General features: G+C 40.5%; 1 protein-coding gene across 1 annotated transcript in view; it reads right to left on the bottom strand.

Annotated features, from left to right (window-relative positions):
* oaz2a (ornithine decarboxylase antizyme 2a) overlaps positions 1 to 12,358 on the bottom strand; it is a 12,439-nt gene extending 81 nt beyond the window's left edge. The window contains 6 exon segments of the mRNA XM_032523996.1: positions 1 to 1,770; positions 1,892 to 1,977; positions 2,514 to 2,686; positions 5,371 to 5,451; positions 5,453 to 5,519; positions 12,135 to 12,358. The exon segment at positions 1 to 1,770 is cut by the window's left edge and continues 81 nt beyond it. Coding sequence (XP_032379887.1) covers positions 1,640 to 1,770; positions 1,892 to 1,977; positions 2,514 to 2,686; positions 5,371 to 5,451; positions 5,453 to 5,519; positions 12,135 to 12,154 — 558 coding nt within the window. The 5' untranslated portion in view covers positions 12,155 to 12,358 and the 3' untranslated portion in view covers positions 1 to 1,639.
* Positions 12,359 to 15,290: the final 2,932 nt, after the last annotated feature.

Genomic DNA, 15,290 nt, shown 5'->3' with positions numbered 1-15,290 from the left:
TATATGGTAATCACCCAAAGTGCTCCTGTTGTACCTCTACAATGAGCACTTTTCCTCATCCAGGTTTGAATCTGCATGGGTTGAAATACGGAAAATGAACAAATCTCAATAAGACTTGAGTAAAAAATATTAACATTGCACTCTCCTCTTTAGGCACAAAAAGCCTCGTTTCAGTCGAGCTTTCAAATGGGGCGGGGGTAGTACTGCTGAAGACTCGGGACTGAATGGAGCTTGACTAGCCCCAGTTTGCCCCTACATTCATCTTAAATTGTATTGTTTTGTATTTTCATACCAAATAACATGTTTCTTGTACAGAGCAAGCAAGGACATGTTATTTCCAGCTATCTGAATTGGAAACTTATTAATCCAAATGGTTCTAAGAGCATTTGAAGATCCTGGAAGCACCTTCAGATAACACAATTAGTGTTGGGCTTTTGCAACAGGTTATATATTTAAAAGACAAAATGAGAGGGTTTGTTATGAGAATACATGGGGCACAAACTGGGGCTAAAGCTTACCTAGAGTCAGACATTGTGTATGCATTTTAATGCAAGGTAACAGTAAGTGAAGTTTCTTTTTAAACCTGACCATCTCCCACTAACAATTATTCATCTTATGATCTTTAAAGAAGAAAAAAAAAAAAAAAAAAACTTACCCGTTTGTTTCTCTGTAACGAGCAGAGGGAAAACAGTGAGGCCGTCCCTCTCTATAACTCGTCAATAAATGACTCAGACTGACCTATTGCACAGAGGCGGAGGCGAGAAGGTGTCTTCCTCAGCCAGCTGGCAGCCACCCGTTTGTGACATTCAACATACAGGCTGCTTCTTAGCTTTGACACGTCTGGAGAGACAGTGTAAAGGGTCAAACTGGGTATTTCCACATCTGTGGCTAGAGTGATTTTTAGGCGAATGAGAGCTAACAAAACAAAAAAACACTCTAGAACAACCCCAGAGTGATTGACATGTGCTGGAATGATGCCTTGTATCAGGAAGAAGTGTAAAGAAATGCTTACATCTGCTTTAATGTTAAATGTAACAGATCAGGCTTTCACCCATCCATATTATAATGCAAAAATACATTTTATTGACCATACCAAACCCATAATTTCCTCTTTTCTCAACCAAACACATCTTGCACAATATACAGCACACAAAAACAATCCAAAGTCTCTTTTTTTATAAAAAATGTTGATGCTGTCAGGAGATATTTGCAGCGTTTTAATGTAAAATGTCACCTTCCCTTGGGTGTCAAACTGGGGTTTGTCCTGTCGGCAGCACAAACAAATAACGTGGCCAAGAGAAAAACAGCTAAGCAGGAAAAGAAAAGCCTAAATCCAAAGATGCATGTGATGGCTTAGTTCAAAGTATGCCTCTCCCTGTTTATCCAATCTGCAAATATCCTCAGGGAAAGGGGGAAGGCGGGGTGTCTGCCTCACATGGACATCATACCACTCCCAAACAACCCCCTTTAAATCACAAGTGTATGAAAAAAAATAGGTGACACCTTCGTGGTTTATGTCAGAGCAAGAGCCAAGGCCGGTTCGATTGTTTGCGGAAGAAAACGGGCAGAAGGTGCGTTTCTACGGAGGCAGGGAGGAGGCAAGGGTGGGAGAGGGAGGTGTCAGGAGACGGTGTGGCAGTCACTCCTCGTCTGAGCTGCTGTTGTCCAAAGAGTAAACCATAAAGGCCAGATCGGGCCGGGCCGGTATCATGGGGTGGCCTGGCTTCACAATCTCAAAGCCCATGTAGTGGAACGTCTTGATGATGGACACTGGCGAGGAAACAAGAAGAGTGTTCAACTGAATGAAAACACATGAAGACGCACGCACGCAGCTTCTTCCTGTCACAGTAAATTTATAACAAACCCTTTAGAAAATAATACAAGCTCTTACATCGATCCTCTCTGCCTTTATGGAACCACAGGAACACATAGTTAACTTTGAGCTTCTCTTCTGCAAACTCCAGCAGAGCAGTCAGCCTGAGGACGACATGAACAGAGAGAGGGAGGGAGACAGAGTCAGTCGGTGAAAAGAGGGGAGTGGCGAGGCCGCCCACAAAGTGGTTTTTTTTCCCCCTGTTTATATAAGTGCTGCAACTTTACATAATATTGCAGAGACTGACTGCAACGCCGGCCGCTGCAGGCAAGGTTACTCTGGTCTGGTATTGATTAAAGCCAAACACAAATAATTTACACAGGAGTAATTTATACTGTTTTATTGATCCCCAGTGGGGAAATTACAATTTACACTCTGTCAGGCAATGTAAACACAAACGTATTAGCCTCTATTTTAATTTGACACAGAGTGATAGCCTTAAAACTTGACTACAGCCTCTCCTGTACAGTTTAGACCCATATGGTGTGCAGACTTCCACTAAGGTTCTTTTTAGTTTAACCATTTATTTCTTATGCTGTAGTGAAACAATTGATCTGAACAAAAGTTGGTTGGTTGATTGATTTCTGTAAAACATACCTTGCACTCAACAAGATCAAAGGGGGTGTTAGTACATCCTTACCCTTCTTTGCTCCCGTCTACTAGCGGCCCAGCAGGGATCTCCAGGAAGAGGCTGTCTCCTGATAGAACCGTATCCCAGAAGGCAGAGCGGCGCTCATTCAGCTGATAGCGGAAGTGGAGAAAAGAGGGGTTTCCACTCGCTGGAGTTGCCTGTGTCACCGTTAACTTCTCATCCTGGATTATGACAGGGAGGACAGAAGACAAAAAACGTTTACCGTTTCAGTATTCTTTTTCAAACAGGAGACAGGTTTGGCTGAAAGGTCTACAAACAAAAAGGACCTTTAAAGACCCAACCTATAGTAGACAATATGTTTTACCCTTCTATATTATCAGAAAACATAATTTAGTTAATGTAGTCTTAATTGTTATTATCCAACTTGGCAGCGATAGCAGGTGAAGAATCGTTGAGAGTTTACATCTTAATCAGCGATAGTATCCCATTGTTACCCACAACACCACTGGGCTCTTTAAACTTTAAAAATCAGAGAACAAAATGAAAGGGTGTGTGAAGATAGCCTTCCTGCTTCTGAGAGCAGCTCTGAAGTAAAATGAGTCGAGGAGGAAGCGTTTCTGGTCGCAGCGCTAAGCAGCACTAGACAAGTCTTCTCCTGTAACCCAGGTTTGGTCATAACACTTCTGTCTTTATTAATTTAATGAGCTATTCTAGTCTTCAGATAATGTGTCTCACTTGATTTGTAATGACAGGTTAGCATGAGTTCTGTGCCATAAGCAGAAAATGAATGTGTACTTGGTTGGTTTGGTACATTATCTATCCCTGCAGCATTTATCCCTTCCACTAGATTGTTTGCGAATATTCTGCAAATCAGTGGTTGTGATGTTGTCTTTGTCACTCTGGAAGAAGTATCAGACGCAACTGTCATGCAAATGTTTGTAAATATTAAAGAATAAAATTTAGAATTCATTACATGACTTCCATGCACAAGTCATAAAAAAACTATATAAATGTATGCAAGAGCTGTTTGGCACCAAATTTGAAAGGGTGTTTTTTTGCTCGCTGAGGACAGATGACGTTAATGACATTTGTGACTGATCTGTCTGATCCTAATTCTCTAATCCCCAGGGTGTGTGTGTGTATATATATATATATATATATATATATATAAATATATAAATATAGATAGATGTTTATGCAATACATTGCTTCTCTTAAAAAATCTGTACTAGTCTACCCTCTGATGTCATCTCTGTGAATAAACTCATTACTATACACTTTGAGCCCAACAAGAAAACTCAGAGTACCATTCATTAGTGAGGCGTTCCTGTGTTTAGTGTACTGAGTTAGAGTGGTCCCTTACAGATGAGGCACTCAACATTAAAAAGATAAATAAATAATAATTTATTTAATACAGGGACAGTGCATATTAATGGACATTTCTGTCAATATGCCAGAGTTTGCCAAAAGTCAGTTTTTCATCATCAGTCCCTAGAGAGATCATAACAAATCACCCTAAAAAGTAAAATTATATATTTACATATCAACATAATAATTACAATACATTGGTTAAAAAGTACTACTATTAAAGTTAAATAAGAAAAGTTGAGTTAAATATACACTAGGATCATAGCTGACCAACAATCAGACAAGCATCCAACAAAGACATAAAACACACGTACACACTAGAGGATGGATACCCGACCCGAGCCCGACGGGATCCGACGGGCCGGGCCGGGTTCGAACAGATCTTTAGAAAGGATGCTCGGGTTCGGGTTCGGGCTCGGTCACATCAGCGCAATAAGCATTGAACATTTTGAATTTAAAACAGCTTATTAGTAGGTAATGGCGCTTGTTGCCCCTGTGCATTGATGCCTCATCTGTTGACATTCCAATGCCTTCCTACACTTGCTTAATAAAAGCGGCTTTTCACACAAACAACGTACATGTGTCATTAGTATGAGAAACAAATGCGATTTTAACTGTGTCGGGCTCCGGTCGGGCTCGGACATAAATACTTAATTGCCTGTCGGGCTCGGGTCGGGTTCGGTTACTGCTCTGTCGGACGCGGGCCGGGCTCAGACAGAAAAATACGGCCCGATCCGCACTCTAGTACACACACAAGGCATGAAGCCAGCAGGGGGCAGCGAGAGCAGGTCTTACAGTTAAGGCAATATTGACAGCTCTGATTGTCAATAAGACATTTTTTAACTGGGTCTTGAATGTACTATATGTGTTTATTTTTCTGATGGTTATGGGGGTGAGGTTCCACTCATTAGCAGCGCGAACAGAAAACCCAGTTTGGCCAAATACCCTTTTCCTGAATGGAATGACCCAATCTCCCCGTGCTGCACCTCTGGTTCTGCTCTGATCAGATGTAAGCATGTTGACAAATTGGTGGAGAGGAGGGGATAATAAACCGTGAATAATTTTATAGACGAAACATAGATTTGAATATTTGAGTATGACCCAATCGATTAACTCTTTTAATGACAAATTAAGGCAGACTTTATGCTCTTTATGACAAAAGTTAAGTGTGACAATAATTGGCCCTGTATTTGCTTGTTACCTCACCAACCAAGACGTCACTGCAACTCAGTCAGATGCATGCACAGGGTTCAAAATTAACTTCATTTGTCCACAAGCCAAATGGCTAGTGAATGTTACATCCCCATTGTTTTGGGGCTGGTGAGTAAAGCAAATCTACTAATCTAAAAATTAGCACCAGCCATATGCTGGTAAAATATGCATTTGGCTGGTGTTAATTTTTAAACCCTGCACTTTCCCACTGTGGGAAAGCAGCACTTTGCATTATGGGTTCAGATGTTGTGTGGTTTTAGGTTTCTGATGTCAGTAGGAAGCTTCAAAGCTCTCTGTGTAGTTGTGTGAAATTTAGGACAGTCACCTTGTGTAGTAGCACGCCGAGAGAGTGATCCCTGACAGTCCCTCGCCCACCCGGGATCTTCAGTTGTGGGTGAGGGGCATCAGGAGCACCACAGAGGCCCCGGAGACAGAGGGATGGAGCTGGGCAGCCGAGACCCCGATAACCAGGAACTGAAAGGAGAAAGATTGAAAAACGGTTAGAATTTCAACTTTTGTCCTGTACCTCCTCTAATTTTTTTTTTTTTTTTTAAATATCCTTTTTTTTTTTTTAAATACTAGAATGAATAGCTGTGGTGAGGGGCCCACAGAGAATGCCTTTTTACAGGGCCTTTGTGCCGCGTCCCTGCACACTTCCAATAATCATCCCTGTCATCTTCAAACTCAGCACTTCTTAGTATTGCTGTTTGCAATGATGACAGTAGTGACATCACTGACAAAACTGTTCCGTTAAACTCCTTCTGAACACACAGTCTTTCCAATCTTCGGCTTGCAATTTATGCCAGCTTTAGAACGATACCGGGAGGCAAATACAGACCACTTAACTGCTATCTATATTCAAAAGTTTGCTTAAAAAGTAAATTACACAGAGTTGGCAGTTTAACACACCAACAAGCAGAGCACCAACAAAGAAGGGAACGAAGAAGACAAGGGAACGTAAAAATGAATGAATATAAACTATGCACAACACAGTTAAAAGTTTGAAAAAGTATTTTCTGCAAATGTGTAATGAGGAAGGAAATGCATTCTACACTGCATCGGTTTGTTAGACCTCTTTTGTATGTTTACCAGAAAAGTCCAGAGGGCATCTCTAATCCTTAGTGTTAGCAGCATGACTAATCCTGCTCTATTACTGAAGTAAACCTCTCAGCTTGTTACCTCACTCACACAACCCCATTTAAACTTCATTAAGCATGTCCCTGTAATACGTAAGTATAAAAGCACCTGTGGTACCACGCCCCACCTCTGCAGAATAGGATAGCCAGAGGGATTTACCACAATGCTGTTTGCAGGTTTTCCAACTGCTGGTTCACACATCTAGTCTAACTAAAGACTTTAAAATAATGGATGAAGCTTCCGGGCCTAAAAAGTGAAGCCAATGCTGCAGTGCCTTAAACCTGCACTTTATCCAATTTCCATCAGGGGGCAACTCCAATGGTTGTTAAAAGAAATCAGTTTCAAGCAGTTTCTATAGAAGTCTATGGGGAAAATAACCTTACTTCTCACTTGATTTATTACCTCAATAAACATTTTCATAACGAGTTCATGGCTCCAATCGCTACTTTCAAGTGCTCTTTAATATTGCTGTTTTGTAAATTATGGTCCCATTTATTTTTTAAATAACCGATAAAGAAGGGGATGCTTAAGGGGCGTGGCTAAATACCAACGTGTCAATCATGACAGAGGCTTAGCAATACGTAATCATGGCACTGCTAAAATAGCTGTGAACTTGTTTTTTGGTGTTGTCCATGTTTTAATTTTAAACTTTGACCCTATTACTGTGTGTTTTCTCTTCAAAGTTAATTGGAACATTTGGTCTCCTAAAAATGTCTTGTTCAGCATCTGCCAACCAAGCTAGGTAGCTAGCGCTAGTGTTAGCTGGCTAGCTTAAGGAAAAGCGTTAAGATTTTCTGAACTGCCGTACGCAGATGAACGGCCTTCTGCCTTTACCGATAAGCCACTACAACCACAAACCTCACTGGCAACGCCGCGTAAATTCTCCCCAGCTCCACCCTCTGGTCAAAAAATCTCACATCCGGTTGCAAAATACCAAGACGGTGATGTCCGTATCGCCAAACTAAAGGCTTCAAAACGGCAGTCCATAAACCAATGGAGGACGTCAAAGGATGCTACGTCCACTCATTTTACAGTCTATGATAACTTGGAGTCCTCCAATTTGACTTTATTCTGATGTGAAACATTGTAATGTTTGCCTCAGACAGAAGATCTGCCAGACAAGTTTCTAATCAGAAGTAGTATCACACCGACTTGTATTTGGTGGCATTAAACATGAGAATCCCGTGGCGTAGTAAGTCAGGTCCCGTTGGTTGTGTATAGAGTTTCACATATTTCTCCAACCCTGTGATCACAATTCCAACAAAAGGATATGGGCCAACTCTAGCAAGTTTTAATTCATTGACAGTTTAAAATGAAAGCCTATGATTTATGACTGGAAAAGAGTTCCTGACGGGTTGTGTGTGTGAAGGAAGGCATGTACCATTAAAAAAAGCACATGATCTGTAACCACCTCTGCAAATAGCTTGCAATGCTTTTGGGAACACACATCTCCGGCGTTTTGAGTTACAGTCATACATCTCAAACCAGACATAATGGGAGCCGGACAACACTGCCAGATGGGCCTGGACATGAGGGCTAAAGATGTTGTCAAATTTATCTTCCCCAACTTGCCTCAGTTTTGTCCCCTTTCACGAAACCTGAAACGATAGACAATCTTTAGTCTGAAACTGCACCAACTAGACCTGATGCGAATATTGAAATGGCAGAGTTATGTGCCACAGTAAAACATCAGATACATGCATCGGTTTGTTCCCTGAACACTAGACAGGTAACCCGGACAGCTTGATCTGCCTAACTACAACCCAAGAGAGACGCAATGGAAAACAAAGCTCATTATGCCCGGCCAGTTCACTTTGCAGCAGACACTGCACTTCTCGGTTCTTAACTATGCAAGGTTAAAAACCAAGATGTGACAATGATTGGAAACCACTGGCTTAATCCGTAACAGAGCATCAGATTTGAGATAAAAATAAATTGTGTGTGTGAAATGTTGAACTGTAAAGTAACCAGTAACTATAGTTTTTAGATACATAAGGTGGAGTAAAAAGCATGTGAAGCAAATATTTCCATCTGAAATGTCGTAGATTAGATGTAGCACAAATGCGTTATAATTGAGTGTGGTGTAGAACTTGAGTAACAAAATGACAAACTAGAAACCAAATGAACATGTGTACAGATTCTTAGGTTATACCTGCTGGGTACTGAAGTGTGTTGTGCCCGCAACCTTTCATGCATCTCTTGTAGTTTTTCTTATGTTTTTACAGTTAGTTAAATAAGTGGAATCTATTTTTATGTTGTTGTATGGTTTTGAATATTGTGGTTACTGTGTCATCTTATCTTGTATTTTGTCTGGGTTGGTTATAGTAATGCAAATTGTGTTTAAATATAAATTGTTAATCATAAAAATTAAAAAAAAAAAAAACTATAAGAATCTCCAAAAATTCTCATTTACTCCACAAAAAAGAAAGTGATACAGACTGCATCAGGGATGACAGGTAGGACGCAGATGGAGGAAGAGATTAACCCTCTTGCCAAGATGTCAAGACCGGCTTCTCTTTTTTCATCATCCCTTCCCAGAAACGGACAGAAGAGCCTGTCCTTGGTGGTAACGCCACCTTGTTTTGAAAGGCAACACTTCTGACATTTCAGCCACACTAGCCCTCCCCCACCCCCCATGTCGCCTCTCCAGCTGTAGAACTGCAGCCTTAAGTCCCCAATAGGTCACCCTAAAAACAGAATATAGGTTATGCTTTTAAAGAAGGTCGTCTTGAAATGGACTTTGTGCACCCCTCTGTGAAGGTCCAACACACTAACAACTCTGGACTGTATCAATATGCTGGTGAGGATTTAATCGCCTGTGTGTTGCAGTGAGACTCAAAGATGCCCTTGTCGGATTCTGCTAGGAAGGGTGGCGACACGCGTGTGTATGCAAGAAGAACATTTTATTTTTTAAGGGTGAATGCATTCACTGCCAGTGTGCTCTTCCTGAGCTCTGAGTTGTTTTGAGAACTGATTCAGGTGAATTGTTTGAGGGGGATGAACAGCCCGAGTCGGCCGACTGCTGAGGCAGAGTTTTAACCAACAGCCAAGAAACACACAACTCAACCAAAACAGGAAGTGCTCTGGCAGGTCCTCCAAGAACGCTGAAACACACAAACCACACTTCTAACACTATAATTACCAGCTTTGTAATGGAAAAAAGATGCACTTTAACCCAGATTGTCAACACAAACAAGCTTGTCAGGCTTAAAACTGGTTTAGGTTGGAGACATAAACAACACAATGCTTTATACAGGAAAGTAAACAAGAGAGTCCTCAGACCTCTTCTGACCCCTGGAAGTTTGGCAGGGCAGCGTGTCGGAAAAGATGTCGAGACAGAAACAGGAAAGGCACGCATGCTCTGAGTGTGGATGGATGTATCCCTGTCAAAACACGTTGCACTGACCCCTGGACCCAAACTTTGGCTGTGCACGGTCACACACACGGAGGGCAACCAACACATCCAAACTTGCCAAAAAAAACCTGACCAGCATAAAGCAGGCTATTCAAAAAAGCAAAGTCTTGAAGTAAATATCAAAAGTGAGCATGTCTGACAGTGAAGTCAGAAAACAAAGAGAAGGATTGCCACTTTGGGAGACTAGAATAGTTATATCCTCATATAACTATAATTAAACTAAATAAATAGAAGTCCCTTCAATTAAGAATGCAACGAAAAGGCAGCATTAATATGGAGTACATTACCATTTTAAAAACATTCTTTACACAGACATTTTCCTCACCCAAAATGTCAGGCTGAATGTAGTAAGTAGTATGTATTAAATCCAACATGTGCATCGGTGTGATTCAGCACAGGCTGTCAGTAGAGGCACAGTTTGGTAAACCTGTGGCAACGACAAATAACAGTATGACACTAAATGAGAACTGAGCAAAGCAGCGCCGTAATTGACCATCTTATTAACGCAGCATTTAAGCCTGCAGGTCGATCACCTCGTCTGCTGCGAAAACCTTTGCTTTGACAGAAAACAGCATTGACCTATTCACCTGACAAGCCAAGTCTCCAAGCCAAGTCTCCAGAGGAACAATTGGTTGGGTGTGTCTGGCACAAAACTATCTGTGGCATTTGTGCATCAAACGTCTGTCTGCCATTCTGTATTTCAGATAAATTTGATTGAAACTGGATGGCACAATGAATGTTTGGGTTATGTTACAGAAAGTTCAACAGCACTCTGATCCAGAATTTTCCAGAAACCACAGCAACTACTAAAAAAAGCAGTCTGCCATTCGCTTAAAGGGGCACTTAGTCACACATGGGTTTGACAGATTTGATAATCCAGCGGTTTCTTACCGAATGCAACCCTGAATACCTCTCATACACACACAAAAACAGAATCCATTGATGCTTGATGAACCAGAGTAGAGGGGAGAGGTTATATAACCAGGCTGATGTAGGCCAGATGATGCCTTCAGCTGACATGGCCATAACAGTAACAGAGCTAATATGGTATCGGCTCACAGCATCAATGAACTTCTTCCGTGTCAGATGAACCCAGAGGAGGAAAAAAACATTCTAACTTTGTTTTTGTAAAGAGAAAACACACATACAGTGGGCTAAAATATTAGGTCTACCTTATTATCACTTCTCACTGTGACAACAAATCCCTATACAACTATAGTGGAGACACCAGTACAACAACAGCATCATTTTATTTTTGAAACATGAAGGTATGCCACTACCTTTAGTACACTTGTACAATGGTAGAAAAGCCTATCCCATTTACCATTTTTTATTTTACCGGAAAAATGTCCCACTTAGTACGTATCTTGGTTGCAACTATTTGATAACCAGGGATCCTTATCATAAATATACAAAAAGTATGTTTATGAAATATCAGAAACCTAAACTTTTCTAAATAGTGAAAAAAAGCTGTTTCTTCACTTCAACTCACAGGCCAGAACTCAAGATATTTAATTTCCAATGATTAAAAACAGTCAATCCTAGCAATTAAAAAGTTGGGTTCAGCAAATGTTTGACATTTTTTGATTAATCAATGACTTTGTTGTTGATTGATTTTTTTTGACTATCAACAAATGCATTGATCGAGAAATCATTACCACACTATTGTCAGTGGGAGTGGAATCTCTCCAGTAAGCTTAGCAGTCTCTTTAGTGTTGAAGTAAGATTCATCATTGACGTTATTTATCAAGCAAAGCTGTGTAACATTTGCTTTTACTAGTTTCTTGAATCCAAGTACCTGCAACCTGTCTCGGTTTGACATAGTTGTAAACAATAAAATGTAATATTTTTGGGCCATTTTACGGATAAAACGATTAAATCAAGTAGGGTATTAAAATGATGAACAGATAATAGTGAAACTACTTTTTGGTTGCAGCCCCATGTCTTATAGTCTTTGAACAGTGAAAACGACTGTCAGCTTCACTGAAGAAAAGCTAACAAAAATAAGGCTAATAAATTTGAGATTTACAAAAATGCGTTTTAGTGGGGATTTATATATATTTTATGGGGTATAAGTGAGGTCTGGAGACCTTTCATGGCCTTGCACATCCACCAGTAATAATTAATTCATTTCCCCTCAACTTTGCACAGTCATGTTCGTGGATGCTGTATTGCTGTTGTGTTTACTCAAATTGTATTTAGTGCATCTCTCTGGAACATTCCTAAAATCAGCCGCAGCGTCCAACACTGTCACGTTCTACGCAGATAAATAAATACATTGTTATTCACCGTAATGCCAATCTGCAAACATTAAGCAGCGCGTGTTTATGTCATGTCTGTTTAAAGCCCCGCCTGCTACACACTAGTTAGCGTAACTCAAAAAACAGTTAAACCACACCTGTCAGAGCGTCCTGTCCTTCTTTCGCTGTCGTTTTCTCGCTATTTTGCGAGCTAACTAAAGCAAATTCAAACTATTTTAACAAGCACAACTCTACACAAGTTTAACCACCAACCGAAGAATATTAGCATTCTCCTACCTTTCCTCTGTGTTCAGCATGATAGCTTCGAGGAAATACGGGTCTTTCGATTCCTTTTTGACAACTAAAACAATTACTATTAGATAAAAACTCGATAGAAAATGTCACCATCCGTAAATTAACGCAAGTCCTTGTTGCGATAGGTGTAGCTAGTGTGAATGTTTGTGGGAGAGCTCGCAGTCACTCCTACGCATCGCTTCGCAGCAGCACACGACTGCGGGTCACGGCACAATGAAGGGGGAATTTATAGCCAGAGCAAGGCATCATGGGTAATCCATTTCAGGCTGGTTTCATAAGCCTCATGAGAAAGTAAACAAACTGACACAACCGTTAAAACATATAATAACAACAACAATCGCCGCAGAATTTGTATAATGATACTGTTTTATGTTAAGTGTACTGCAACTTTATTTCAACTAAATTGTAGTTTTAATTAGATTAGACTGTAATATTCAAATATACATGGGCTACCAGTGTTGGAAAGTACTAGCCTACTTAAGTACAAGTTTGAGGTAGCCTACTTGTACTTGAACTTGAGTATTTCCATTTTCTGCAACTATAACATGTACTACACTAGATTTTACAGGCGAATATTGCACTTTTTACCTTACAAGTTTTACTTTTGATAATTTTAGTTACTTTGCAGGTTCAGATCAGATACATGATATGAAATGCAATCAACAATCATCAATTAAATACATGATGATGACGATTATATATGCATGCATCAATACTCATCAACCAATATTAAAGGTCCAATACGTAACATATATTCTGTAATGAATCCCAAAATTAACCAATCAGATATTAAGGAAACTTGTTGAAAAACTGTCTATAACAATGCAAATGCCAGTATATTCTCCTTTCAGAATTTTCATTTTGTGACGGAATTTCTGTTTGTGTTGTGACCCGTGTGACCCGTGTGACCCGTGTGACCCGTGTGACCCGTGTGTCATCAACTGCCCAGTTAGACAGCCAGGGATGCCAGATATAACAGTAAACACGTAAACTATACATACAGTATACCTTACCATCCTCAGAACAAATGGTCAATGTGGCATACTGTATAGCCTGACCTTCAGTCCCTAAAATAAAACTTTTTTCAGTGTATCGGGCACTTTTCTTCATGACAGTAAATCCCTCTTTCTCTCTTTAGTTACATTTTCATTCAGTGCTCCAAAATGTTATTATTAGTTACACTTTACACTCTCATCAAGCCCTTATAGCTCAAAATTAAATGTATCATAAAATGCTGTTTTCCTTACTTAAAGATCACACGTTAAAATGTAAAAATCTCTATTAGCCAAAGGTAAAAAAATCTATACTGTGTGATTCTCTCAGTCTAGCTGATTTAGAGCACATTTGCGACGATAACACTGTCCTAAACCTATAGTTCATCAAATTCTAAACTCAAACAGTTACTGCTGTTGGTGTTTTAGGCATGTGATTATTTGAAATGTCTGGGGAAGATCTGAGAACGTGGAGGCCAAATTAGAAGAAAGAAGACAAACGTGTGTGACAATGATGGAAAGAAAAAGCAAACACTATAGACCTAATATTAATCATATGATTGTGGCAACATGTATTTTCCCATTTCCTTGATGAATGTCACCATCTGTAAATTAACGCAAGTCCTTGTTGCGGTAAGTGTATCTAGTGTGAAAGAAAAACCTGTGTAGGGATCAACGTGAACTAGGGTGAGAGCTAAAACAAGCTTAAGTCTCTTCTTGGAAGTGACCACAGAGTCCTGCTCTTCCTCTCAAACTGTCTGTCCTTCGCTGGTCGTTCTGGCCCAGACTCTCAGCCTGAATGTGAATATAGACAGAGTTATGTAAGGAGGAATGGAAAAGAGCCTGTGCCAACCAGATTATCAGATTAGTAACAAGATAGCAGCCCAGCTACTTGATCCTGGCACAGCATGTTAGCGGTCCATCTTGCTTGGGTAAGCAGGGGACACGGGGGGGGGGCGGGGGGGCACCTGCCATCCACCATGAAACAGCATCCTCATCATGATGTAACAGTGAGTGAAACAATGCTGACGGACTGTCCAGTACAGGACAGCAGTAGTGTCACGAGTGACTTTACAGCCAGTTTAATAGAAGAATCAGATTTAGTTCTAGTCCACCACTATGGAGATTGAGGTTAATAACTTCCATCTCAATAATAACATCTCAATTTATTCAGATTGAGGTGATCCTTTGTAATCAGTTTCCATCTCTTTATCTTCATCGCCTGCGTTGTGAAATTTGCTGACAATTAAGGATTAATTGATTATGTTAATTTCCAGGATTCACCACCTCAGGACTCACACCTCACTCACTAACATCATACAAGAGGCAGCGCCCTAAACTATCACACAAAGATGAGAACCTAACAAATAAGACATAAGAGCACATAAAGATTGTATTCGGGAAAGGGGACTTCTTTTAGTTGGGAGACGTGGTTGATTTAAATTCTCAAACCAATAACTGCCCTAGAGCAAGACACATAACCTCAACTGCTGTGCAAAGGCAGTAGCTGATTTAAAGAGAGAGGACACTAGGTCAGTCTTTCGGGGCAAATGCAAAATATTTCAGTGTTGAGGCAACAACTCAGTCAACTGATGCTATTCTGAAGCAAACACGATCAGCAATATAGACGTCATCTAGGCACATACAGTTCATTTATGACAAAACAGACAAACAATAAAACTAAATAATGTGTAAACAATAAACAATTTCCAAAAAAAGTTTTCTTTCCAAAAGACAGAACCAGTCCCTTTGTGTTACTGTTTGCAGACAACAAGCAATCGGAGCTGAAGCTTTAGCTCAGGTGGAAACTGAGCATCTTGGTTTCCAGGACAAACTGTCCCTCAGCCGCCCTTTGTGACCTCCAGCGCAGCGTCGCAGAGTCGCACATGAGATGCTGGCTGAAAAAGAAAAACACTCTCTCGTGTTTCAACGTGTCACGTTGATGCTGTGCGGGACTGACACTGCTGACCTGGTATTTCGTTTTGCTCCTCGCACCAAAGGCAGATCATCTGAACGGCACTAGACACTCTCTGCTTTAAAGATGAAATATTCAGAAGGAGCTCGTGAGGAACGAGACTGAAAAACTGTCGCTTGAAGAGCACCCTCCAGATGTTGGTGTTAGAAATGGGCCTAACCAGAGGTGCTA

Source organism: Etheostoma spectabile, chromosome 8 (genome assembly GCF_008692095.1).
Source record: "Etheostoma spectabile isolate EspeVRDwgs_2016 chromosome 8, UIUC_Espe_1.0, whole genome shotgun sequence".
Classification (NCBI taxonomy): Eukaryota; Metazoa; Chordata; class Actinopteri; order Perciformes; family Percidae; genus Etheostoma; species Etheostoma spectabile.
The sequence above is the reverse complement of the archived record's forward strand: the minus strand, read 5'-3'. Positions and strand labels throughout refer to the sequence as shown.